A 26,225-nucleotide genomic window follows, 5' to 3' on the forward strand; every position below is an offset into this window, starting at 1 on the left:
CATCAGGTGATATCATCGTCCACGTCAATGCCTTCGTGTTCCTCCACAACGGGAGCCTGAGTGACAGGGGCCGGCTTCGAACGTTTCGCTGGCTTAGAAGCCGCAGCATCGTCCATCATGGCATCGTCCATGTTATCGTCGGCCTCGTTGAGGGCTTCGAACATTGACTTCGTTTTACGGTTCAGATCCTCCCATTCAGCCTAGACACTCATTTCGTCAGAGATATTGACCAATCATGATGGAAAGTCTGGCGTCCTTACCCTACGAGCCTTGACGGATTTGGCGCGGCCCTCACTTTTAACGACCTTCTTCTCCAGCTGGTCCATCACGGCCTCTGCTCTTTCCACACCCTTTTGTTGTCTCAAGCGCTGCGCTCTAGTTTTAGCTTTGCCTTTTGACGCTTTCTTCGAAACGCCTGCATTGGCGCGTTCCGATAGGATCGAATCCCGCTGTACTGTAGTTTCTTCGGCCCGCGGAAGAGATGTGATGGACTTGTCGACATCGAGACTGGGGGAAGCTGCCCGCCTCGCAGCGCGGGAATGTTTTGACTGGGCTAGACAGGGGCATTATGTTAGCATTGAACATGCATTTTTGAAGCAATAATCCTGTAGGAATGGCTGTACTCACGCCTAGATTTCGCCATGATTGATGCAGGGGAATTGTAGATTGGTATTTTCCTGCATGCCCGCAGGTGAATAATTTGTTGTGGAGCCGGGCATTATCGATAAAACCTTTCCGGGTGGCGGAAGACACCTGGAGCGCACTCGGCCGCTGCTTATTCTGCGACGCAACACTGGCTGCTCAAGTCGATCCAGTCGTCACTTCGCCAGACGTGGTCGTCGCCTCTTAACTGCTCTGCTAAGTGATGTCAATGTCCTCGTCCCTATGCCGTGGACTTTGCCTCCTTTTCATCAGCCATGAATGCTCGCAGAGAGGGGATTAACTTCCTCACTCCGAATCCCTTCAACGTGCAGCGCAGCAACTATGAAACAGTACTGCAGCAACTGCAGGGCAATCCATCCTTAGTTGCCTCTATATTAGTGACGCTCATCACTCTATATTTTACCATCAGCTATTGGGGTCCAGCTTCGTTGTCGGTGGCTCGGATAGCCTGGAATATACTTGTCCATTTGACACCTTCTCGACTGATTGCCGCCCTGGATTCCCAGACACGGAAATCCGATACAACCGACGAGAACCCTCTTTCGATGACCTTTGAGGCCAAGAGTGAAGCGATGCAACGGATACTTGGCCTTGACGATACCTCCTTCTCCTCCCTCTTCCCTCGCGCCCCGGCTTTCTCGAGCTTCGGGACCTCTCTCTTAAGCAGCAAGAACAACGTACCGCCAGGGCTCGGAAACTGGGATAATTCGTGCTATCAGAATAGCATCATACAAGGACTGGCATCTCTCCAGTCGTTGGAGAAGTTTTTGGATCAGAATGTTGAGCAGCTAGGAGAGAAAGCCCTTATGTCCACGCATCAAGCTTTGAAGGATATCATAGAGCGACTCAATAGCGCAGACAGCAATGGCCAACGTCTGTGGACCCCGGCGGATCTCAAATCGATGAGCAGCTGGCAGCAGCAGGATGCACAAGAGTACTTCTCGAAGATTGTTGATCAGTTGGATCTGGAAGTCCAGCAGGCGACTCGGCGACACACGCGCAACTTGGGCCTGAAGATGGCAGGGCCGCAGGAACATGTGATTGGGTCTGGTTCGTCACAGGAGCTACAAGAAACAAGTGGGGCGGAGTCACGGTCAACTGGAAACCAGGTCTTTCGGAATCCGTTGGAAGGTCTTCTTGCGCAAAGAGTGGGCTGCATCCAGTGTGGTTGGACCGAAGGGCTCTCTCTCATTCCCTTCAACTGCTTGACTGTCCCGCTCGGTCCAAAGTTTGAGTACGACCTCCGAGAGTGTCTCCATCATTACATGCATTTGGAGCCCATTGAGGGAGTGGAATGCGCAAAGTGCACCTTGTTGCGGGTGCAGTCTCAGCTCTTGAACCTGCTGAAGCAAATCAGCGATGATGAGGAGACTCCGAGTGCTACTCCGGAGTCACCGAAAATATCAGATGCGCTTCGAAGCTCCGCACAGGAACGCTTACAGGCCGTTGAGCAAGCGTTGGGAGAGGAGGACTTTGCAGAGAAGACGCTCTCTCAGAAATGCCATATTCCCGGAAAAAATCGAGTGTCGACGACCAAATCAAGACAGGCCGTGGTTGCCAGGCCCCCACAGTGCCTAGTAATCCATATCAACCGCAGCATGTTCGACGAAACTACAGGAATGCTCCGGAAGAATTACGCAGCCGTCAAGTTTCCCAATGCCCTCAACTTGAATCCATGGTGCTTGGGCGGAGTTCCCAAAAATGGGGAGCCAAATCTTGAAGCCTGGGAGACCAATCCCAGCGTATCCATGCTCTCGCATGCAGGAAGAGGCGCAACTGCAGGCGGTCACTATCAGTTGCGTGCTGTGATCACTCATTACGGCCGTCATGAGAATGGCCATTACATATGTTACAGAAAATATCCAACCGACAGTTTTCCGGCCCACGTCCCGGACGCAATTATCGAGGCAGATGGAGACAAGGAGAGAGACGAGCGTTGGTACAGGCTAAGTGACGAAGACGTGCAGATGGTCAGCGAAGCGAGCGTCATGTCTCAGGGAGGCGCCTTCATGCTCTTCTACGAGGCAGTTGACGACTACTCCCCGGAGGCTGCAGAGGACGTGGACTCTGGCTTGGCGGAAGAGGAGGGTTCAGCACCTTCTTCTAGCTGCACGCCATCAGAGACCATGTCTACAACATCTGCTGCCACAGGAGACTCTACATCCGATGTATCGCAAGCGACCAGCGTCTCAACGGCGTTGAATGTTGAACCTCGGTCTGAGAAGTCCCTGCTTATGTCCGACGTTGACTGAACCGTTTCTGTCTCGATTGCCCAACCTTGCTCTGCCCGATTGTGTATATCAGCATTATATGATACCCCGAGTACGACTCTTTAGAAAGCGTTTATCCACATGTTCTTGACTGTTTGCTCTACGTTTTGCTCTGGAATAATCGACGAGACGACGTTGAACACGGCTTTGTATAACACTGTATGTACTTGATATCTGATTATCGCTTTATAGCTAAAGTACACTATTTTTGGCACTCCATAACCGATCCGGTATAATCCCAAGAAGCATGCCGTATGACCCAACACCCTGTCCCAGATAGTAAATAACACCCCAGTAACCAGCATAATCACATACCCAACGCCCGCTGAAGTATCAACCCATCCCATCCCATATCCCCAACTAAGCAAACCAAAAAGACAATCAAAACACCCCAGCCCTAGTCATAACATCATGGAACTGCTCCAACGTAACCCCAGCATGCACCCCAGCCCCACCATTCGCCTCCAATATCATATCCTTCAACAATTCATCCCCAAGATCATCCTCCTTCAACTCGCGCGCAATCCTCTTCAAATGGTTAAACGTAATCAATCCCCCCGACCCCCTCGTAAACAACCGATACGCGGCATCCACCTCCGCCGCCATCGCATCATCAGACCTAGATCGTAGCTTCGCCGCCGCGACAGCCAGAAACGGCTCGTACAGCACGTACCCGGTATCCGTGGGGTCGACAGCCGAGATGATGGAGTGGAGTTCTTCGCTGTCGGTGGGGTCAAGGCCGAGGGCTCTATTGTTGCACTGAGTCAGTTATTCTCTCGTCGCAATGTGGATGTCTAGGGAAGGAGAACCGTACACTAAGGCTTTGCGCACATCACCGCGTGGGATCACGCCTTCCTTTTGATCTGCGAATTCCTCGACGGTCTCGGAGAAGAGGTGGAATACTTCTTTGATTTCGTTCTCTTCCGACGCGCTAATGTCGTTTTCTTTGGCGAGTTTGGATTGGCGTGCGCGTTTGGGCGCGGGGCCGCTGCTTGGGGCGCTGCGCTTTTTGGGAGGCTGGGAGTAGTGGTGGTGATTAGCGCATTGATTGAGAGAGAGTACGTACATGCGATAAGAGTAATGGTGACTTACCATGGTACCGATTGGTTATATATGCTCTTTGGTAGTGTGTAGGCAGTTGTTAAGCTGTCGCAAACTGCGATGATGTCAAGGGAAAGGGTGGTTGGAGATAAGGCGCGGGGGCGGATGAGCCATGGACATTTGGTAGGCTGGTAAGGATCGGGATTTGCCGATTTACATCGCACTGCCGTTGGGAGTCTGGATGGGGATGTCGATGACTCCGAGGAAGATGAGGTGAGAAGAAGATGGGTTGCTTCCATTGTCTTCGATTGCAGTTAATCTCGTGATGGCCGGCGGGCTGCTGACGTAACCCCGCGATGCCTGGAGGTTCTTCTTGTTACTTCTTCAGCTGCGTTTGCGCCGGCGAGGATTACATTTCCCAGGAATTTCGGAGTTGCGATTCAGTCTTCCTGGTGCTTTCTCATACCTCGTAGCGTTGATTTGAAGACCTCTGTGTCAGCAGCCGTCGTCATGGATGTCGAGCTGTATGTCTATGACCTATCCAAGGTGATTTCCATAGCTTCACGTGTACATGTTTAGTCAAGGAGTCATGGGCTAATGCGGAACAGGGTCTTGCGCGAATGGTAAGACACGCATTGAATGTGGCAGACTCGCCTCGTGTCTAACTTCGTCTAGTATTCGCTGGCCCTGACGGGAACGCAAATCGATGCCATCTACCACACATCGCTGGTGCTGAACGGCGTCGAGTATTACTTTGGCCAGGGCATCCAAACGGCCGTCCCCGGCAGTACTCATCATGGACAGCCCATGGAGAAGCTGCATCTTGGCAAGACCGAGCTCCCCATGGATGTGATTGAGGAATACATCCAGTCGCTTGCGGAAATCTACACCCCTGAGGTAAGAGCTCGGATCCCCAGCCCGGTCATCTCTCTAACCCGGCCGTCCAGTCCTACGATCTCTTCCTGCACAACTGCAACAACTTCACGCAGGATCTGGCCATGTTTGCTCTCGGCAAAGGCATCCCTGAGCATATTCAAAATCTGCCGCAGACCTTCCTGAGCACCCCTTTTGGGCAAATGATGAAGCCCCAGATCGAAATGGCCCTGCGCGGTGTAACCCAAGGCACTGGCGCTGGTACTGGCACAGTCGGCACTCAAACGCCCTCCACCAGCGCACCAACCGCCCCTGCGCAACCTGCCCCCGTTACTCAAGGTTCTGTGCGCATCGCAAGCAACCTCGCCCAGCTCGAGCACCACCTAGCTGCCGCCGCCGACTCATGCGCCGTCATCTTCTTCACCTCGGCCACCTGTCCGCCCTGCAAAATGGTCTACCCGACGTACGACGAACTCGCCGAGGAAGCAGGCGCCAAAGCCACCCTCATCAAAGTCGACATCAGTACTGCCATGGACGTCAGCATGAAATACAGCGTCCGAGCAACCCCAACCTTCATGACCTTCCTGAAGGGCCAGAAGCTCGATGAATGGTCCGGCGCCAACCCAGCCCAACTACGAGGCAACGTCCGTCTCCTTCTGGAAATGGCCCATCCTCCCCATCGTCACCAGCAACTCCGTCTCCCTAGCCTCCAACGCCCCATCTCCAACTATGTCACCTACAAGAAAGTACCCCCTCTTGACAAGCTTGTCCAGAAACTCAGCCCTCACCACGAAGACCCCCGCCTCCTCTCCATGATCACCTACCTGAAACACCGCACCTCCTCTTCCACCCCAGCAGCAGACACCCCCTTACCCCAAGACCTCCCAACCTTCGCCACCTATCTACAAACCACCTACGGCTCTCTAGCCTTAGACCACCTATTCGCTCTCGTCGACCTCACCCGCCTACTCTTCCTCGACCCCCGCGTATCCAGCTACTTCGCCGAAGAGCCCGACCACAAGACCCTCCTCACCCTCTTATCCCCATCTGCTGGCCTGTCCAAATGCCCCTACAACCTCCGCATCGTCATGCTCCAACTCTGCTGCACCCTCTTCTCCACCCCTCTCTACCGCGACCAACTCACTACCTCCTCCTCTTATCTCCTCCCAACCCTCCTCCACCTCACCACCTCCTCCCTCCTCGACTCCCACACTAACCTCCGCGTCGTCGCCGCCTCCCTCGCCTACAATCTCGCCGCGCTTAACCACAACGCCCGCTTCGCCGGCCACGCCGACCCCCTGTCCGAGGAAAACCAGGTCGAGCTGACCGCGTCACTCGTGGAAGCCATCACCCAGGAAGAAGAGAGCCAGGAGGCCCTGCATGGGCTTCTCTTCGCTCTGGGACTGCTCGTCCACGAAGCTAGTCCGGACAGCGCGGTCGTGGATCTCTGCAATGCCATGGGGATTGCAGAGACGGTAGTTGCGAAGAAGAATGTTCCGAGTGTAGCGAAGGAGCCGTTGATCAAGGAGGTGGGAGAGGAGTTGTTGGCGAAGGGGTTGTAGTATACCTACCACGTAACTAATACTCCGGTTTGATTATTCCTATACATGGCTTAGATGGGTTAGTTGGATTATCACTATATAGATGATGTATTGTATTACTTACACTACTTAAACCAATTAATGCCTTCATCTTCATCTCTATCTAGCACTGTAAGTTTACGTACCTTACCTTCACCCTCATCCTGTAATGTACTATCACTCCTAAGTATCCTATCCTCACCCCATCTCATCATCCTACTTACCCTCCCAATCCATAGTATCATTCCAAATCTCTAAGCCCCTCAACACCCAGCAAACTGAAACAAAACCCCTCAATCAATAATTGCCTGACATCAGCACCACCACCGCCATAAAACCGAGGGGTAATGGCACAGAATTCAATAGTTTCCTTCCATCTACAGTGTCTCGTGATGACTGACTGACACTCTTCATTCAGCCACAGATCACCAATCGACCATAGTCTTCATAAGTACCTTACATAAAAACAAAGCATCCAACACTACTCCTGTTCTGGCACTAGTACCATGAAAGGATAAGTAGGTACCAATTGTGTGGTTAGGTAGATAGATGGTGGCTGGCTGATGGATGGATGGATGGACTTCAAAGAAGCAAATGAAAAAAAGCAAGAAGAAGAAAGAATAAGTAAGTAATGCTGCTGCATGTACTCCCTTGTCTTACTTTGCTTTGCTTTTGTCTGCTCTACGGCGGGGATATGTAGTCTAATAGCTGTCTGTTACAGGAGTCGCTAGTTACTAGTCTCTTTCTCTCTTCTACACTAGGATGTCGAACTAATGGGAGTTGCGTCGGATATAGCCGTGCAGGTAATTGTGTCATCTGTTCAGGTGGGATCGTGGGTCGGATAGTCTGGTAATCATTACAGCTAGGATGGTATAGGATGGGATCTATTATACATAGTAGGAAAGAATTATTGTGTTATCAGACCACTTCATTTTCGGTGGTTATTGTTCATTGATTCGTTCATTCACATGATGTGACTGTAGTTAAGTATTACCATACTAAATAGGAAATAGGAAGGCAATCAAGTATTGAAACAAAGGCCATCGCTGCATAAATTAATGGGGTATGTCGCTGAGCTATGCAATATGCAATCCATCTAAAGTAACGCGGGAGCTGTTCTGTGTGACACGCTCGGGGTATGAGAATGAAGGGGAAAACGAAACAAGGAAGCGCCAGGAAACAACATGATGACATACAAGACGGGGTATCTGAACATCCGACGCTGAAAACAAAAAGAGAAAAGTGACAAAAGAAAGGGGCAATAATTAGATCGGAAATCGCGAGTAAAGAAGAAAAAGCAAAACCACTGACGAAACCCAGCTGAGGGGGAATCTGGGTCTGGTATCCCGAAATGTTGCTAAAATCCATGACCACCAACACCGACGCGACAACGCATGAAACGGAACAATAATTAAGAGAGTAAAGAAACCCGGTGGACAAGAGGGGAAAGAGAAGAAACCGGAGAGACAAAGAGCCACAAGCAAGGAAAGACACAGTGCGCAACGTGAAGCGAGTATCCAAGCGCGTGCCATGACCCTTTGGGCCAGCATGATTGGAGTGAGTCACCATCCGTAGGGAAGGGAATGCGATCAGAGCGTGCCCTGACAATGGCGGTGAGGTTGTGAAGAATGATAGGCAGCAGAGGGCCCTGTCCAGCGTGCAGCAGCAGCCAGAGAGGGGAATGCTCCCAATTTCCATCAAATGCGCCGGCTGCGACAGGGAAATTAGGTAATCAGGCAGCCAAGCTCGGGCACCAAATCAGAGGCCGCGAAGACGCAACTTCGGCCTACCAATTCCGCCCGGCTACGGCGCCTACCAACTATCTCTCCTCGCTTCGTCTCCCTTCGTTGCACGTGCACCCTCTTTCGTCATATTCCCACGGTCCCATGCCCGATCATGCTAATTCATGGCCCTGTTCTTTGAAAGTCCGAGCCTTGTGATGTCTCGACCTCACAAGCATCAGTGCCAGAAGTGTGTCATTGTGGCGGGGACCTTGACTGATTGCTTTTTGCGGCAACCACTCAGATCGGGGGCTTCCCAAAAAGGGGAATAAGGATAAGATGGTTGTAAGAAGAAAAAAGTAAAAAGTAAAGCAACCAGATAGACGTGATGGTCGCATTTCTGGACAGCTGAGCTGGAGACAGATCGGCGTCGATCATTCGACAACCCTAATCTCCGGCTAAATCGGACCAAAATGTTGGCGTGGGGTGACGAAGTCGTGGGGTATCATGACATGCGCAAGTAGATGGTTTGGCGTATTGGTGTTACAACGAAGGGAAAAAGTAAAGAGAAGATGACACCCTTTTCGGTGTCTCTTAGGCGCGGCAGACGGTGGCTTTCGAAGCTGATGCGGTCCGCCGCTTCCTCTCGGGGATGGCCTTGCGCTTCTTGCGCTTTGCGTTCTCGCGCTCTGCCGCTGCCATCTGTGCCACCCGCATGGCCTGCTGTGCTCTCGCATGGGCCTGCACCTGAGCAAGGAAACGCGCGCGCTGCGCTTCTTCTTCTGCTGCGGCGCGAATCATCTGAATCTGCTGCTCGGTGGTCAGGTCAACGTCACCCATGGTCGGGTCCTGCGCGGCGGATTCTTCGTCGATCGCGCTCTCGCAAGGGGAGCCAGAGCCGATGGGGAGGAGATCTTCGTCGGAGAGGTAGGCGCTGGCACTGGAGCCCTCTGAGTCTGCACTCAGCAGAGAAGGGCGGTTGGGCCAAGATGGGAACGCGCACGAGTTGTTCATCTCATAGCCGCTAGAAAAGGAGCACTTGCGAGGAGTGATGTCGAGCAAGGAATCAGTGGGAGAAGGTGGTGGGGGAGGCGGCATCGAAGTAGGTGAGCAAGAGCTGCCGAAGCTGAAACTAAAGGAGACATTCTGGGTGCTAGTGGTGGCTTCGCTCAGAGAGGAGCGAACACTAGACTGGTTCTGACTCCAGGGAAGAAAGGGATACATGGTGAGAAGAGGTGTTATCAGTAGTAGTAAGTGGTGGTAGTAGGTGTAGTAGGTGATAGTAATGGGAGTGAATCTCGGTGTTGTCCAGAGCGATGCAGGAAGTATAAGTAGTATGACTACTAGTACTAGCTCTGTGACAGTAGTTTGATGAGTGGAGGTGAAGAAGATCGACACGGTCTGGGGAGGTCAAGACCCAAGAGTTGAGAGGGGAGGAGTGGGAAGTCAGATAAATAAATAAGCTTGGAGAGGAGTATCTGGGGATTGACGCTGATCAAGGAACACTCCACCGGTGGATCAAATGGCGGAGAGAGGAAAATGAGGTGAATGTATAAATGGAAGAAGGGCCAGATCGATCGGGGGAGGCGTCTGGACTCCCTTGCATCTCCCAACAGATAAGGCGTCGTGGAGAACGAAGAAGGAGGTGTGGAGTGGGGGGTTGGCAGCAAATCCGATTTTTTTCCCTCTTCGGATTTATTTAATTCGATTTATTCAATTTTCTGAAAATCAGAAAATCAAAAAATCGAAAATCGAATTTCTTTTTTTTTTCGAAAGTAAGAAGTTCCCTTGTTTGGGTTGAGCGCGTCGCCCCACTGGGGAATTACCAGTCACCAGCCCGACAAAGCGGCCAGAAATCACTTGGAATTTTCCGCAATGCTGGCCTGAAAGCAAAGCATCCACTGGTAATCCTGTGTGTCAAGCGCGGCGATCAGGCGGAAGGAGCGTTCCGGTCGCTGTACGATGGATGAAGCAGCAATCAAAGTGGTTGGACACGAGAGAGTAAGTACTACTACTACCACTGGAGTAATAAGGTAGGTAAACAAGTTGGATGTATAGGTGTGGAAAATGTGTGGAGGTATGTTGATGATGTCGGCGATGTCGCGGCGGTATGTCAATCACAGTAGAAAGTACCAAGTGGCTTAGTACTAGTATTGTTTACTGTGATCAGTAGTCGGTAGTAGATAGTAGTGGTAGTGAATGGTACTATTGTCAAAAGTGATAGATGTTCGAGTTGATCAGTCCAGTGCGATGTAGCAACGAACTCCTGAAACCCATCATCGGACCAGGGACTAAAGGTACATATTTATCTATTATTATGATTTATTCCCATCGGGTGGATTCGACCCTAATTTGACAGCCAGACCCCCGGTCCAGAGCGTGGATCTATCGGCTTCCTTTTGTTCTTTCATTTTAATTTAATTTCTGGGCGGATTTGCTCGCTCCTCCGGTCCGCGGCCCGGGGAGCTTCGGATTGGGGGGCGAGAAAAGGGAAGAAGGGGAAAAAGGGTAAAGGAACTGGCGTGGGGATGGATCAAGTGTCATAGAATGAGTCAACTTAATCCACTGCTCCCTCCGATTTCTCCCACAACTCCGGACTTCCCATCAGTGGCACCTCCGTAACAGATTCTTTGGTTCGTCCGACCCCAGATTTATTGGCATTTTGCCAAGTGCAGAATAATACCAGGTTAGAGAATATACAACTGGGTGCACTGTACGGAGTAGTAGGTACTACATTGTAGATACTTGCATTAACAATATCATAATCTTAGTAGTCTTAGTAGTCTTAGTAGTAGTCGAAAGGCTGACATGATACGGGTCCGGTAAATATTCCCCCATACCCGACCGAAGTGACTGACTGACAGTGGGGGCTCATCGTTCATCCATCCTTCTATTTGGTGTTGTTTTTTCGGCGGCTGACGATATTAATTTAAATGAGAAACATCGCCTCAATGTGAATTACTCCGTCTGCCCCCATTATTGATTATTATTTTTCGGGCGGATGTTTCATACTTCCAACCTGGCAGGCAGGCTGTACACCGTAAGATAATCAACTGAATGATTATTCACAACCCCGCCTTGCTGTCTCCTCCGCTACGTAAACACCACCAGGAGTAAGTCCAGTACGGAGTACAATAGCCGACACGAAAATCAAGAAAAAAAAAATGCTTTGATCCGCGATATCCTCAGCACAATGCGACAGGCGGTGTTGGGTTCTCGTGCATCTCGCAACGGGTTCTTGCGGTCTGTGTAGTTTACCAGGTTATCAGCCATCTGTCGGTCAGTCCAACGAAGCATTCAGACCAATCCCCCCCTTCCCCTCCCTGCAGCCAATGTACAGCATCATCATCAGCATCACCACCCCCCTAATTCCGCGACCGAATCAGCACGCTCTGACCTCACCGCTTCAGTCTGTTGTTTGGCATCTTCGCAGCAACTAACACCACTGCATGCTTCCGATGGATGTCGACATACATCCGCCCGTCTGTATGAGTATGCAAGTATGTATATACATTTGGCGATAACGGTAGTCGGCATGTACTATGTGGGTAAAAAGGAAAAGTAAAATAGTAAGTAATTAGTTAGCACCGGCACTGCTTGGGGTCCAAGTGACTCAGATGGTTTCAAATGCGTTTAGGCTTTTTGCATCTCGCGTTGGTTTTACAACTCATCCCATCCCTCCCCTCCCCTCCCCTTCAACACCCTTCTAACATGGGTTCTTTCTTGGGGGTAGTGGTGGTGGTCTGGCGGTCAGGCAGGCAAACACCCGGGCGGGCGCCTCAGAAATTGGCTGAGACGGACATGGACATGGGATTGTTGGCAGTGCTGGATTCTCGAGGCAAACAAGACGAGGATTGATTGGGTTTCCTCTTTCTTTGCGACATCTGATCATTGTTATCAGCTCGTGCCGCGATACCAGAGTACTTAATAACAAAAGGCAAAAATAAGCAAGCAAAGGAAAAGGAAATAAAGTGATTCGATAGAGGGTCATTCAGTACCACATAGCCGCCCCCAGGGAAGCAAAGTAAGTAAGTCGGGTACCTAATCCATGCGCGGTATCCGCGGTGGATCCCGGGTATTCCCTTATGCCCTGCTACCTTACTCCGGCTGTGTATGTCCACTTCTCCATCAGAACCCGATAGGAAAGTCGCTACACTCTACAATACACTTCACAAAATGATAGACCCTACAGTAAGTATCCCCTTAAACAATAGGCGACGCACAACTTCTTATTTCCTCTTAATTCAACAACCCAACCATGGAACCTATCTTGCACGGATCCGACCCCGGATCCGTTACTGTCAAGTTGTTTCGTGTCGGGGGTACAGTTGTGTTCCCTGGGACGACCCAGAATACATAGACGTGTGGTTCCCCGTTCAACAATCCACCCACCCCCGCGACCCACGCGTTTCTACCGAGATACTAACTAGTACTTACCTTATCACCCTTCTTTACCCCGGACGTTGTGTACCACCGCCAAGCCCATTTATCCGCTCCGTAATCCTTACTCCTTCGGACCCGCGTAGGGACTTACAGTTCGTCTCGTAAATGGTTATCTAATGTACTGGCATCAATAGAATCAAAGTCAGCAGTGCCTGTCTGCCTGCCCCCAATCTGATCTGACGGGCCGCACCACCCCCAGATTCCATCCACTGTCTGAGTTGTCACGGTCTGCCCTGTCCTGCCCTGCCTTGCTCTGCCCTGCCCCCTGTACAGCCAGTAAGTTTGGGGGAGGCGAAGCAGTAACGGCCCCCCATGCCTCCCTTTCCTCCCTCTCATCGGCAGTTGTCCGTTTCAGCCCGCGAACTAGTCACGTCCAGTCACCAAAAGTGGCCAGACCAGGCAACTCTGTGAAAGAAATCAACAACAACAACAACAACAACGGGAATATACTTCTTTCGGATAACTACATTTTCAAATCCAACAGTCACCTAACCTACAGTAGGCAAAAGAATGATCTTACTCTTTGTGTGAGTCCAGCCTAGCTGATGAAGATCACTAGTCACTAGTACTACTACTTCTCCGACCGTCGTGCTTTGTTAGAGTCGAGAGGCGAAATGCACGGTTAATCTAGGCGGGTAGTTTTTAGCCTTGCCGGGCGGGATAGTGCCTCGGCATCTGGGGGGCTTTGGATTTATCCACCCCTTCCTTAATTACCAACTAGCATTTTCTTTCCTTTGTTCAGGTAGTAGTAGTAGTAGTAGTAGTCTAATTCTGTCAAGGCACACGCAGGGCTGGATCGCTGGCTATCCTGTGATCAGCTGAGTGTTTTGTTGTTGATGACTGACTAGTTGTACAGGGGAACAGCGTGTTTCAGAGTTGGGGCTGGATGGATGAATGGATGGCATTGTGTATGCAGTGCATCGATTACTGCAGTAGTACTTACTAGTGGTACTATTTTTAATGAACAACGAATGAATGGATGAATGACTCGATGCGGTGCATACCTACGGAGTACACATGCTGGCATGCAGTATGTGTTTGAAAGAGAGATATATATATGTCAAACAAGCGGAGTGTGCTTTATCAATTCTGGGTCGCGATCAATCAATCACTATGCAATGCATCTACTAAATTCATACAGTGTACTTTGCACTACTTCGCTCGTTGTAGTGGACTTGAACGAATGATCTAATTCTAGACTTCTTTGCATATGTACCCCTGAAACTAGTAGTCGCGCCCGCCAAAGAACTTCACGAAATTATGATCCCAGCAAGTCACTTAACAACTTACCTACCTACCTATCTTTGTGTGAAGTACTACGTTGGCTGATGGTCTGTCTCAGTTCAGCTTCACAACTAACACTAACAAACATGATGCAGTGTGAAAAGTATCAAACCGACACAACTACTGATTATCCCAGACAAAGTACGAGTGCGATGCTAAAGTATCATCACGAGCACACCAACACCATGCCCAGAACGCCTAACTAATAATGAAGATGTGATTCAGTTCTTTCTTTCTGAAATAGCATACGCTTTGACCGACCGGGCACCAGCCATCACAAGCCATCACAAGCACACTAGTTATTTGACCGTCTTGAATGGCTTCATCTTGTGGTGGTTGCTACTGTTGCTGCTAGTACTACCGGTGCTGATTGGCGCTATCAGGTGGACAATGAAACGGCCCAGCGGGACTGATTGAACTGTGACAAGAAAGCCTGGCCTGTCAGTCCGTCAGTTGACGAGTAACATGGCCCCGACCGGGTGATTGGGAGCAACACACCCGATGCCGGCGCCCAGACCTCGGTTGCTAAAGAGGGTGGGTTTCCATTTCCTTTGAACCTGACTGACGGGTAAATGAAAAGGTACTTAACCTTGCCGACGGCTCTAGACCGTCGGCCCTAATTTCCCCGGGGGCAAATGATCAGATAGAAGTAAATCAATGATAGTCCACGATCAGTCAGTCACTCAGTCAATAGTCTGCTCATGCACAACTGCTTTTCTTTCACTCGCGGGAGTGCGGAACCCGCCTCCGATGAATGATCGAACCGCCGTGCTGGATTGGATGGTCTCCACCGCCCCAGCGATCGTCCCTTTTGGGATGAAGTAAATAAATAAAAAGTATTTTTTTCCCCTTTTGGGATCAGAGGATCGTCTCTTCCCAATCCGGTAGCTTTCTGAGCTCCCCGCCAACCTAAAGTACTTCCGTATTTCCTCCCCCTCGCGGCCCTTTAAGACTCATCAACTGCACTATTTTGGAGAACACGACGCGGGTAGACCCGCGGAACCGCGGTACAAACTGCCGGACCAGGACTGGAGAGAGCATGGGGAGGAACTTTTGCCCCCCCTTTTTGCTTTTGGGGAAAGTATCGCAGGTTCTTCAGGTGCACCGTGAGCCAGACATCTCCCCCCGGCCCCGGTGGCTGCAGTAGTTCGCCGCGGATGGAAGTCAAGCAGGAAAGTACTGGATACCTTCAGCTGGTCCTGAAGATACATCCACTCACTGTGAATGGATCATCATCATCTCGATGAAGGAGGATGATGACGACAATGACGACTATCTCTCCATAGCTCTCTGTGCATGTGCATTCCACTCCAGCTGCACATTTCCTAGATTGTGTACAGCTTACTTACTTACGTATGCACTTGCATACATAAGTACATTCCCGAATACTTTTTGGTCTCCTTGACCAGAAGTACTCCGGATCCCACTCTGGGGTACACCTGTACTTTACTTATTGACTTACTTTGCCAGTTCTCCACCCAGGTACATCCGCGTATGCAAGCCTAACATTCCAGACTGTCCCCGACTTTGGGTACTGCAAAATGCAAAATGCATTTCCGATCGAGGCGATCCATCCAACTGATTGGTGCTGACCCCCTTGTCCATCGTCCATCCCATGATCCCGGATACCCTCCTGCATTTTCCACCCACCCACAGCTCGTCATGCAAGGCATGCTCCCAGCTTACGTGGTGATGCCTCGGTGCTACCCCTCCATGAGCGGTGTTTTGCACTGTTCCCTCCCTCCTACTACCACCACCTTGCTAAATCTGCGGTACTGCGTCTGCAGGGACTGTCAAAGCTCCCAAACAGCGGTGATTCACCGCTTCCCCCGTTATTGGTTCTCATGATGCCATGCCATCGGTTTCGTTGGTCGGGCGAAACAATCAATCTTTGTGGTGTTTGTTATCGATCTAGCGCTTGGATTGGACTACCTTAGGCATCTGAAAATTGATGCATCCATTCATGGTGGTTTCGTCTTGATTGGGAATCGGGACTTTTGCAACGCCGACCGGGGGAAGGGGGTGCCCTCTCCATCCCTCAATTATGGATGAAACATTGGAAAGGCACTAGAAGCTAGGACTGAAGATCCAGGAGCGTGGTCTTGGACTCCTCACAACGCACACCCTGGCTGCCCCGCCCACGGCCTTGCGCGGAGTTTAAAGGTACCACTTGCTCCCCGGAGTATCTGGGGATGGAGAAAGCACATACCACACCGTCCGGGGAGGACCACATTTGCTGCACCCACATTCTGGGACGGGGAACGGATTCCGGAGCACGGATTGAGAAATAAGGTGTACTCCTCGCAGCGGATGTAGCAGACGGATGCCTGGCTGTGGTTCCGTCTGCACTGGGTTCCCGGTTTGGCAACTAGAGCTACCCAGCTTGGGGATCCACGACCCTGCGACGGGTCTTTCTGAGCAGTCCGGAAACAACTTCCCCGGTTGATCCTCGACCTGTGGCTCGCACGGGGGGAGACCGATCATATGTGTGGCGTCGCAATATCGACATGACGGCACGGAGTCCATGCGCTTTGTGAGTCAGTCTGTCACTATGCCTTGACTCGTTTCGTTCTATTCCCGCCACCTACGACATAATCGGCAACTTCGCAGTTCAAGCAGGTTTATTGTTGGTGGGCGTCGTCATTTACTGCTGTTGACACCAGAGTTATCCTTTCTCTCATGTCCATCTGACCACGACTATCAAGCTTACGATAGCGTTCAATTATCGGCATGCGCTCCGTTGTTCCATGCAGCGACCGACCGCTTAATCTCTACAGGAGTCGTCCTACGCGGGGTGTCTGTAGACAAGGCCATTATACTCCGTCTGGTTACGAAAGTGAGGTTGGACGGTGCAACGTGCGGGCGGGCAGTGCTTGCGCTGACGTTTCATTCACGATCATCTACACGGACACGCGGAGACGCCGCGGATTGCAATCCCCAGATGGGGAAGGCCGTACGGGTCAGCAGGTAATCACTCGCGTGTTACACGGAGAGCATGAGTAGCATGAGTAGGAGTCGTATTATTGGAGCCTCATCGCAGAGCCGCGATGAAAGCATCACTCTTTTGCTCGATTCGTTTGCTGAGACCTCGTAATGCTTTCAGCCTTGTGGAAATGATGCTAGGGTTCCATCGGGTATGATAGCGGTCGGTGTTTATTGAGAGTGATGATGATGACGATGATGATGATGGACACGTTGACATGGATTCATCCACATTTACCCCATATTTCTGGCACGTCGCTTGACACCGATCATCTTGACAGCTGTTGCTGCTGCTGCTACTACTACCTCGGGGTGGCAAATACGCCAAGGGCGGTTAGGATATACTCGTGATTGTGACTGTAATCTTCATGTTTACTATCTCGGTTATATTCAGTCAGAGTAAATGGATATAATTAGCCACGGCATAGTACTCCGTAATCAGATTTGGCATGTACACCGTAAATATGCTACATACTAGTATAAGCCACTTCATCCCACTCATTACAAATCGATAAATATATTCACACTCGCACAAGATAATAGCCACAAACCCACCGTCCGTCGGCCCATGTAACCACCGAGCTACTCTATCTAGAATGGGAAGTGGTGACACAGCAATTGAATGTAGTACTTCTTTGGAAATTCTATAAATATTAAATATTTAACTATTTGGATAGTTATTCTTAAATCACAACGAACATTGAATGACTCAATGAATGATTAGAGATTCTAGATAAGCACATACATACATACTTACTTTAAGCCTTATCGTACAACCGGACATCCCCGTCATCATGATGACGATAAAGATAATAAAAATATAAATAAAAATAAAAATAATATTCATCTCACATTGACACGGAGAAGTAACAAACCAGTAAGTAGTATGTGTTCTGGAACGTTTCCACGCAGTGGGTTGATTAGAAATACTATCATCTAGTATTTTCCTGGTTTTAATATCTTGATTTGATTTTTATGTTGGATTAATATTATCAATATTTATTTCCATCCCTGTCATATTATAACTAACTACCTAACCCATATTATTATTATTATTGTTATTCAGATTGTCTCAGATATGACACCACCACTGCAGTGTTGGTTACTTAGTTGGTTGGGTACCCAAAGTAAAAATAAGGAGCAGATTAGTTAGTTAGTTAGTTAGTAGAAAGTAAGCCTAACGAACATTCCATCGTTCCATCATCCATCATCCATCCATTTATGATAAGCTACTACCCTTGAAACAAGTGGGGGTGTTGTCTGTCTGTCTGTCTGTCTGACCGGGTAGATCGGTTAAAGGAACTATTTACTTACTCACTCTTCATGACACATGCTAGCTAGCTAACTACTACTTCGTGATGATGAATCCTGATGGAATATAGGAGACGATAATATCAGAGGATGATAATATTCAGGAAGCCGCTTGTTGCGCCGGTCGGTCGGGATTTCGGCAGGATATATTTATTACCTACTTACTACTTAGGAAATATTTGTTGGTGTGCTGTCCACGTGTAGATGGGATAGGAATATATTTCGTTCATTCCTTCGTAACGAAGTATAATCCATAAGGAATGTAAGTAGTAATGTTATCGGGAGATGTCGGTAGTACTACACAGTAAGTAAGAGTACTGTAGTATTCACTAGGTAATGGATGGATAAATAATGAAGGACGCGAATAAGGATGAGGATGAAAGCTAACTGACGGACAATATCCGATGATAAATAATCCCACCAATTAGATAATTAATATAAATCCTCATTTTTCATTCCTTCAACACTTTGTTGCTTACCTTATCTAGGGAATACGTATACTATAGTCCACCTCATGAAAGAAACAAGGATCCCCTCGTTCCAGAAGCTCTTCCAGCCTTCCATCCTTCTCACGCTCCGCTTCTTCTTCTTCTTCATCTCATCTCATCGGCTAATTGCATGTGAGAATTAAACCTGTGTGTCACGGCAACCGTTTACCGTTTATCCTTCCCTTCCCTTCCCTTCCCATTCCCTGTTCTTTTCCTTCCGTTCCCGCTAGTCTACTAACTAACTACCGAAGAGGGGAGGGGGGGCCGTGAACTAGCGGTGAGGGAATGAATTCCTTGTACGGAGGGAGTTATGGTTGTACAGTTACATTACTTGGTGTGATCGGCGGCACACGAGGGGAAGCGTTGGTTATGGTTACGCCTGTTGGTCTAAGGTTTATTTTCCTCTTCTCTGGTTTTCATTGTGCAAAGGGTAAATAGTGTGTGTGGGTGTGGGGATATATTCCTATTCGTGTTGAATGGATGTTGTCTGGAGAAGAGCAGGTTTTTTGGGATGTATGCCGTAAGTAGTAGTGGGATGGAGGTAGGATTATTCCCGCGGCGGATAGAATATCCCACCATTACTTTAGTTATTACTCAGGGATTTTAAACCGATATGGAATATCTTTCTTTATCTTAGACTTTAACTTTTCGCGACCGTTTGAAAAAAACAAGGAAAAGAAAGAAAAGAAAAGAATGATAGAATGACTGACCGTTATCCCACGGGGTCGGTGTCTGTAGCCGATCAACAACGGTTGACTGACTACCTTGCGTAGTTTAGCAACTAGATTGGGAATTAATATCCCCTACTTACTACTTACTACTTACTATTTCCAAGATAGCTACTACGTATATTATATCATCCTTGCCGGGAGGATGTGGCTTTGGGTTAAGCGGTGAAAGAAGTACTACGCTACACTACACTAAGTATTAATCTATTCCTGTTGTGTTTCGTTTTCTTGTTTGCTGTGGATGATTGCATCGACTTATTGAACTCTTTCTTGGTTTCTTTTTCTTCTTTATCGGGGTTGATGGTGGTTGGTACGGTGGGACTAGTAGACTGATGATGGAAGGATGGGTCTAGATCTAGACCTCGGTGGGGGTGGGTGGGTTGTTCTTTTGTTGTTCTTTTGTTCTTCGATGCTGGTGGCGTGGAGCGGTGTGCGATTATCATCTTTGTATATCATTTTTTATGGTTGATATTTATAGGATTTCCAAGAAGAGAGGGTGGTTGAAAGGGTAGTTTATTTTACCATCATGAGGGAGATGATTCAGTTAGTTTGAGTAGTTGTGTTGGGAGATGTAAGTGTACATGTATCATGGTAAATGGATGGTTTCGTAGTGGTGTGGACATTGTATGTAGATTTATGTATTTCGTAGAGAACATCTTGTATCCAGCGATGTCTGGAGACGAATAGTTTCACTATGAGACGGGCATGTCTCGAACATCACGGTATGAACGATGTCTCATATTTCCGAATCCCGGTATCTATCTAACAAGGTTGCTAGATAGCCGTAGAAGAAATAACTATTAGGATACGGGTCAATTTAGTAAGCTGCTGATATCGACTGATTCTCGGAAATGGGGAGATGTCTAGGAATAGCACAAGCTTTCTCGTCGACTAGTATGGAGCACAACGCGATTGAAGCTCCGTGCACATGTGGATCTCAGCCAATATCTATCGCCTCCTTCGAGATCATTACCAATGCGCTAGAGTAGAGCCTCACGGCATGACTAGTGCACGTACTAGTCTGATCATGTCTATATAGTATATCATGTGGATAAAGCCTGACCTATGCTTTTGTCGGATGTGTCGGGTTATAAGAGGTCAGCCCTGCCATGAGCTTGATAATCACATCGTCCCCCTCAACTATATGTTGTCCTGCTCGACACTCAGCATGTGGCTGCTGTATGACTGGCATGACTGGTTTCGAGCATATGCACTGTGATGCCAGGTCCACTCCCTGTCATCGGGACGCAGGTCAATTAGGAGGTTAATACCCTCCCTCTAGTATCCCATTGGTCTTGATGGGCTTGAAGATCTCCGGGATGCACCAAAGCATGATTGGCACGATTGGTATACCAATTCCTGCCAAGGCAAAAATCCCGAAGCAGAATGGTGACTATAGAGCGTGATGATCCATCTCATCAATTCTGCTCGCACAGCAACCTATTTCCTTATACGTTGAGGTGAGCCACAATCCGAGCAGGCAGCTCTCAGCTCTCCAAACTCCGAATCCTTCAATGCGACGAAGCCGGTGTTATCGGAGTTATGGGCATTCCTGTAGATCGGAGTTAAGGCTTGATATTTCCGAACTGCACAGTATATAGTGTTGAACGTGACGGTGGTTGCAATCACCCAAGAACATCTTAAACCTGCGTGAATGTCTATTAGTCTGTACCAATCATGCCTGCTGAGCAAAAGTTGGTCCTGATCACTGGTACTTCTTCCAGCCCAACAATTGGTTTCAACTAACAACTCCAGGGGCAAACCAGGGCATCGGATTCGAGACGGCCAAGAACCTGATCCTCTCCGACAACTACCATGTCATTTTAGGCTCGCGAGACCCAGTCAAGGGTGAAGAGGCGGCTAAGACCTTGCAGGCTGTCCCCGGTATCAAGGGCAGTGTCTCACCAATTCAAATCGACGTAACTGACGATCAGTCTGTGGATGCTGCTGCTGCGGAGATCAAAGCTCAGTATGGACGACTTGACATCCTAGTCAACAATGCTGCCATGAGCTCGATGAAGCATCCGCCAAGTCGAGAGGCTATGCGCCAGATCCTGGATGTGAACGTGGTCGGAGCACTTAGCACGACAGAAGCATTTCTCGACCTGCTTCGGAATTCATCTGAGAAACGTCTTGTATTTGTATCTTCGAGCACAGGCTCCATTAGTCGTGCGGCAGACCCGTCATCTCCCTTTCACATAGCCAGTGCTACGGAGTATCGGGCCAGCAAGGCTGCACTGAACATGATGATGGTCTTGTATATGTGTCGCCTCAAAGATGAAGGTTTTAAAGTGTTTGGAGCCGATCCAGGGCTGTGTGCCACGAATCTCACCGGTGACCCTGAATCACTGCGACGACGTAATGCTGCAGAACCATCTGATGGAGGAGAGAGGGTGGCGACGGTGGTGAAAGGGGAGCGGGATGATGATGTTGGAAAGGTGCTGGGAGTATATGGAGTATCGCCCTTCTGAGTAGTCTTTTGATTTGTATCGCTCGAGAGTGTATATTAGTCTGTCTATTGCAATGAGTGAGTATGTGTATAGATTGCCTGTAGATGGGATCAAACTAAACCAATCATGGCCTGTGCCTGAATGAGTCATGGCCAGTCACGAGACCCAGACCAAAGCGGGGATGACGGCGGTGAAGCCAATCGGTGGCAGACCGTCAAAGCAAGTCGTTATAATTTGCTGAAAAACTGGTGGGTAACCATCCAGACACTTTATGCCACCACCACGATTACCCCTCGTTTGCCGGTCGCTCTTTTCATCACGCCGGTTCTCTCGCTCGGCCATCATGGAGAGTCGCCAACAGCCTCCCTGGCAGCAACCCCCTGCTCATCCCGACACTCGTCTGCCCTCCCTCAAAGTATGGAACTCCCTCACCAGATCTAAGACGCCCTTTGTGCCATTGGACCCCAAAGGCCGGAAAGTTAAGTGGTACGCTTGCGGTCCGACAGTCTACGACGATGCGCATCTGGGTCATGCCAGAAACTATGTCAGCACCGATATCCTGCGTCGAATCCTCAGGGATTACTTCAAGTTCGACGTCGAGTTTGTCATGAACATCACCGATGTCGATGACAAGGTAGGTGTCATTACCCCGCCGATACAATAGCTTCTCGAGGATTGACTCTGGCTTCAAGATCATCCTGCGCGGTAGACAACAGCACTTGTTCAACAAGTACATTGCCGAGCACCCCACCGTTACGCCCGATGTCCTCGAAACCGCCCGCAAAGCATACAGCGCCTACATCAAGAAGAACCTTCCCCTGGTCGATCCCGAAACCAAGCCCGAGAACTTTGTCGCGGAAGCCGAGAAGGTCTATGGAGTTGTGCTGCAGGGAGGGGCCCTGGAGGCAGACAAGAAGCCCGGTGATGTGGAGGTCAAGATTAAGATGCACATTAAGACTGTGACAGCCACGACGTCGGCGATTGCGGAGGCTGCCCAGAAGCTCTCGGGCATCGATGCTGCCTCCAGCAAGGCTTTCTACGACGCCGCGCAGGATGTCTTTTGCTTCTATCTTGATGTGACGGAGGGGTCTACAATTCCTGGCGATGCGCACGAGATCTTCACGAAATTGACGAAGAAGTACGAAGATCACTTCATGAGGGATATGCGTGATCTCAATGTCCTCGACCCTGATGCTGTTACCAGAGTCACGGAATACGGCCAGCAGATCGCTGATTTCGTCGAAAAGATCGTTGCTAACAAGTTTGGTTATGTCACTTCCGATGGCTCCGTTTACTTCGACATCAAGGCATTCGAAGAAGCTGGAAACCACTATGCACGACTCGAGCCTTGGAACCGCAACAACCAGCCTCTGCTGAGGGACGGTGAGGGCGCACTGTCGCGAGCAACCGAGAAGAAGTCCTCCGATGATTTTGCCCTCTGGAAGGCATCCCGTCCGGGTGAGCCCAGCTGGTCAAGCAAGTGGGGTCAAGGACGGCCAGGCTGGCACATCGAGTGCTCGGCAATGGCATCGAGCTGCCTTGGTAGCCAGATTGATATCCACTCCGGTGGTATTGACCTTGCATTCCCTCACCACGACAACGAGCTTGCGCAGAGTGAAGCCTACTGGTGCGAGCATAAGCAGCAGTGGGTCAACTACTTCCTGCATATGGGCCACCTGTCCATCCAGGGTTCCAAGATGTCGAAATCTTTGAAGAACTTCACCACTGTCAAGGAGGCTCTCGAACGCGGTGACTACACCCCTCGTAGTTTGAGAATCGTCTTCTTGCTTGGTGGATGGCGTGATGGTGTCGAGATCACCGATGATCTCATCAAGAATGCCTCTTCTTGGGAAGAAAAGCTCAACAACTTCTTTGTCAAAGCGAAGGACCCCTCTAGCTTCCGGTCCTCCGACGAGGCGCCGACTTCTTCCTCCGAGACCTTGGCACAGGCCCTCAAGTCCACACAAGAGAAGGTCCACGAATACTTCTGTGACTCCTTTGACACCCCCAAGGTCATGGCCGCCATTTCTGAGTTGGTCACGACGTTCAACGCCCTTGACAGCCAAACCCTGGATCTCAAGGTGGTTGAATCCATGGGTACATGGGTCACCCAGATTGTCACTATCTTTGGCTTGAATGGCGCGGCCTCTCCTGACAACTGTGGCATCGGCTGGGAAGGTACTGACATTCCGGAAGCAGCCAAGCGTTTCCTCTACCCACTGTCCGCCATGCGTGACACTCTGCGCCAAGCTGCCATGTCTGGAACTCCCATCACCGCTGAGCAGGTGAAGGATATTGTGGACGCTTCTGCTACCAAGGAAGCAACCGTGTCCGACTCTGACAAGCCCTACTCCGAAGTCCTGGATAACTTCACTTCTCAATTAGCCTCGCTAAGCTTGGACGATTCCAAGCAGGCTTCCAAGGACATACTTTCTCTCTGCGATCGCTTGCGTAATGTCGATCTCTTCAACCTGGGCATTTACTTGGAAGACCGCGAAAACAAGCCCGCGCTCGTCCGTCCTGTCACCAAGGATATGCTGCAGGCCCGCGAGGAACAAGCTCGTAAAGCCTTGTTGAAGCAGCAAGAGAAGGAGAAGCAAGAGAAGCTTGCCCAGGAACGGCTCGAGAAAGGAAAGCTCAATCCCGTGGAAATGTTCCGCACCAGCGAATACAGCGCCTGGGATGAAGACGGCATTCCCACGAAAGATGCTGCGGGAGAGCCTCTCGCCAAGAGTAAGAGCAAGAAGCTCCGGAAAGACTGGGAGCGCCAGAAGAAGGCCCACGAAGCCTGGCTTGCAAGCCAGAATGGAAAATGATAGATTATACGAATCAATGAATAATACACCATCCATCTTGGTTGACCCAGAAGGATCATCATTCTTAAGTCCGACGTGCACCATCATTTGAAAGTCATACATTCGTCATCTTGACCTAAAAATTCATCGTGAGGTAACCATGCCAGTAGCACTACGCACCAGTTATGAAACAGCCATATTCCTCTCTGCAGCTTGTTCTGTATCCTCTATGTACATCCACGTTCATTTCAGAATCCCTAGCCCTGGAAATCTCTTGGCCTCCTGGGAACAGGCAACTCGATACTACCCAAGGTTTACAGACACTTGTCACTAGACCATCCTATGATGGCTCTCGACAACGCTAGACGTGTCTACAGTGAGTACCATCCATATCATGTACCACCTCCCGTTCTCACCGTTGGCGAGCAGTGACACATAGCGTCACGGTCCAGATTTCTCATGATGCAAACAAGTTTAACAACCTCCCACTCGAGGTATATTATCTAATTTGCTCATATCTTGGGTATTTCGACCTTTGCTCCTTGCGTGTCACCTGCCGAACGTTTTACCAAGTGTGTGCCGACCCGCTCAACAAGATCAATCTTCATACAATCTGTACCGACCTTTCCCGGCGGCATGTGCGGCAATTGATGAGGCTCACCGAAAAGCAAGCCTCAGCTATCAGAGAATTGTCAATATGCAGTTCTTCTGGAGGACCTCTGGGCCTTGGTCATCTTGTTCTCCCGTCGTGTCCCCTGGAGTCACAAGCCTCGAAAGACTTGCGAAAAGTCGTCAAAAAGCTCACACAATGCCGCATTCTCCGGATTTCTGCAGTGGAAATTAAGCACATTTACCATAGATTAGCATGGATGGGTGCTATTGACATGGCTTTCTCAGTGCTATACGCATTTTGTGAGACTGAAAATTCCCTAACTTCGCTCACATTAGATTTCAGGACAGATAACTTACCCTCACTTCTACATGGCGGTCTTGAGAGTCTCCTGGCTGTGTCTGATTCCTTCTATGGAAGTTTAAGAGTTACCGACATATCACTCAAAATCAACGCAAGCATAGCAACCAGCCGTGGCTTGTATCAAAGATTTTTACTTCCACTATATATCCCCTACCCCTACGGAGTAAATGAGGTCTCACTTGATCTTGGAAAAGCCTGTGCAGAAGATGTCGTTTATGATGTCTTGGAAGGTAAGTATTTTCGAATTGGACCTCTGGCGGTAATCAAACTACACAATGTTACGGGTATGGACCATCACAAGCTTGCGCCAAAGTTAAATAGGTATTGCCATAGTTTGCGGGTCCTGACTATGGAGAATATCATCTTCAGATATACCTGTTGGCGGAAATTCTTGCGCGACTTGAAGGGGAAATATTATCGCCTCGAAGAGGTAAATCTGTCTTGGGACGTGCACACAGGTTCGATAGTGAGTCCACCCTTCTAATCTTTTAATGTCCTCGCTAATTGAGTCTAGAGCACCTCACTCGTCACTCTATGGAACCATAATACAACCATGGACCACAGTCAGACGAAGGTGACCTACACTGGACCTGAAGAACATGGTGCCCTTACTGTTCTTAAGG

At 49.5% G+C, this 26,225-nt stretch overlaps 10 protein-coding genes across 10 annotated transcripts; 6 read left to right on the top strand and 4 right to left on the bottom strand.

The window, feature by feature from the left end:
- Window positions 1–2: 2 nt before the first annotated feature.
- BO85DRAFT_489575 (Alb1 domain-containing protein) lies at window positions 3–643 on the bottom strand (the record flags this gene model as incomplete). The annotated part of the gene is made up of 3 exons (XM_025663610.1): window positions 3–200; window positions 261–553; window positions 628–643. The coding sequence occupies 3 exons, from the start codon at window positions 641–643 to the stop codon at window positions 3–5; spliced, it is 507 nt and encodes a 168-aa protein (XP_025514101.1).
- A 130-nt stretch (window positions 644–773) lies between these two features.
- Window positions 774–3,115, top strand: BO85DRAFT_60825 (ubiquitin-specific protease UBP1). Its single transcript, XM_025665521.1, has one exon. It carries the CDS (start codon window positions 918–920, stop codon window positions 2,913–2,915), a length of 1,998 nt encoding a protein of 665 aa, XP_025514102.1. The 5' UTR covers window positions 774–917; the 3' UTR covers window positions 2,916–3,115.
- BO85DRAFT_60849 (EF-hand superfamily Ca2+-modulated protein) lies at window positions 3,115–4,331 on the bottom strand. The gene is made up of 3 exons (XM_025665522.1): window positions 4,026–4,331; window positions 3,748–3,950; window positions 3,115–3,681 (listed from the first exon to the last, which is right to left on the bottom strand). Exons 1-3 carry the CDS (start codon window positions 4,026–4,028, stop codon window positions 3,315–3,317), a joined length of 573 nt encoding a protein of 190 aa, XP_025514103.1. The 5' UTR covers window positions 4,029–4,331; the 3' UTR covers window positions 3,115–3,314.
- Window positions 4,332–4,405: 74 nt separating this feature from the next.
- Window positions 4,406–6,659, top strand: BO85DRAFT_60891 (bifunctional C97 family peptidase/thioredoxin family protein). The gene is made up of 2 exons (XM_025665523.1): window positions 4,406–4,871; window positions 4,922–6,659. The coding sequence occupies exons 1-2, from the start codon at window positions 4,782–4,784 to the stop codon at window positions 6,407–6,409; spliced, it is 1,578 nt and encodes a 525-aa protein (XP_025514104.1). The 5' UTR covers window positions 4,406–4,781; the 3' UTR covers window positions 6,410–6,659.
- Window positions 6,660–7,895: 1,236 nt separating this feature from the next.
- BO85DRAFT_60894 (uncharacterized protein) lies at window positions 7,896–8,555 on the top strand. The gene is made up of 2 exons (XM_025665524.1): window positions 7,896–7,984; window positions 8,046–8,555. Exon 2 carries the CDS (start codon window positions 8,056–8,058, stop codon window positions 8,365–8,367), a length of 312 nt encoding a protein of 103 aa, XP_025514105.1. The 5' UTR covers window positions 7,896–7,984; window positions 8,046–8,055; the 3' UTR covers window positions 8,368–8,555.
- A 187-nt stretch (window positions 8,556–8,742) lies between these two features.
- BO85DRAFT_439888 (uncharacterized protein) lies at window positions 8,743–9,372 on the bottom strand (the record flags this gene model as incomplete). Its single annotated transcript, XM_025658736.1, has 1 exon — window positions 8,743–9,372. The coding sequence occupies one exon, from the start codon at window positions 9,370–9,372 to the stop codon at window positions 8,743–8,745; it is 630 nt and encodes a 209-aa protein (XP_025514106.1).
- Window positions 9,373–14,821: 5,449 nt separating this feature from the next.
- BO85DRAFT_439889 (uncharacterized protein) lies at window positions 14,822–15,514 on the bottom strand (the record flags this gene model as incomplete). The annotated part of the gene is made up of 4 exons (XM_025658737.1): window positions 14,822–15,013; window positions 15,095–15,189; window positions 15,229–15,235; window positions 15,338–15,514. 4 exons carry the CDS (start codon window positions 15,512–15,514, stop codon window positions 14,822–14,824), a joined length of 471 nt encoding a protein of 156 aa, XP_025514107.1.
- A 5,547-nt stretch (window positions 15,515–21,061) lies between these two features.
- BO85DRAFT_439890 (carbonyl reductase) lies at window positions 21,062–21,855 on the top strand (the record flags this gene model as incomplete). The annotated part of the gene is made up of 2 exons (XM_025658738.1): window positions 21,062–21,095; window positions 21,140–21,855. 2 exons carry the CDS (start codon window positions 21,062–21,064, stop codon window positions 21,853–21,855), a joined length of 750 nt encoding a protein of 249 aa, XP_025514108.1.
- A 215-nt stretch (window positions 21,856–22,070) lies between these two features.
- Window positions 22,071–24,933, top strand: BO85DRAFT_450838 (cysteine--tRNA ligase). The gene is made up of 2 exons (XM_025660466.1): window positions 22,071–22,468; window positions 22,527–24,933. The coding sequence occupies exons 1-2, from the start codon at window positions 22,178–22,180 to the stop codon at window positions 24,648–24,650; spliced, it is 2,415 nt and encodes an 804-aa protein (XP_025514109.1). The 5' UTR covers window positions 22,071–22,177; the 3' UTR covers window positions 24,651–24,933.
- BO85DRAFT_61055 (uncharacterized protein) lies at window positions 24,812–26,181 on the top strand. Its single transcript, XM_025665525.1, has 4 exons — window positions 24,812–25,005; window positions 25,059–25,886; window positions 25,972–26,068; window positions 26,117–26,181. Exons 1-3 carry the CDS (start codon window positions 24,972–24,974, stop codon window positions 26,004–26,006), a joined length of 897 nt encoding a protein of 298 aa, XP_025514110.1. The 5' UTR covers window positions 24,812–24,971; the 3' UTR covers window positions 26,007–26,068; window positions 26,117–26,181.
- Window positions 26,182–26,225: the final 44 nt, after the last annotated feature.

The sequence above is a fragment of the Aspergillus piperis genome (assembly GCF_003184755.1).
Source record: "Aspergillus piperis CBS 112811 unplaced genomic scaffold BO85scaffold_13, whole genome shotgun sequence".
NCBI classification, from domain to species: Eukaryota; Fungi; Ascomycota; class Eurotiomycetes; order Eurotiales; family Aspergillaceae; genus Aspergillus; species Aspergillus piperis.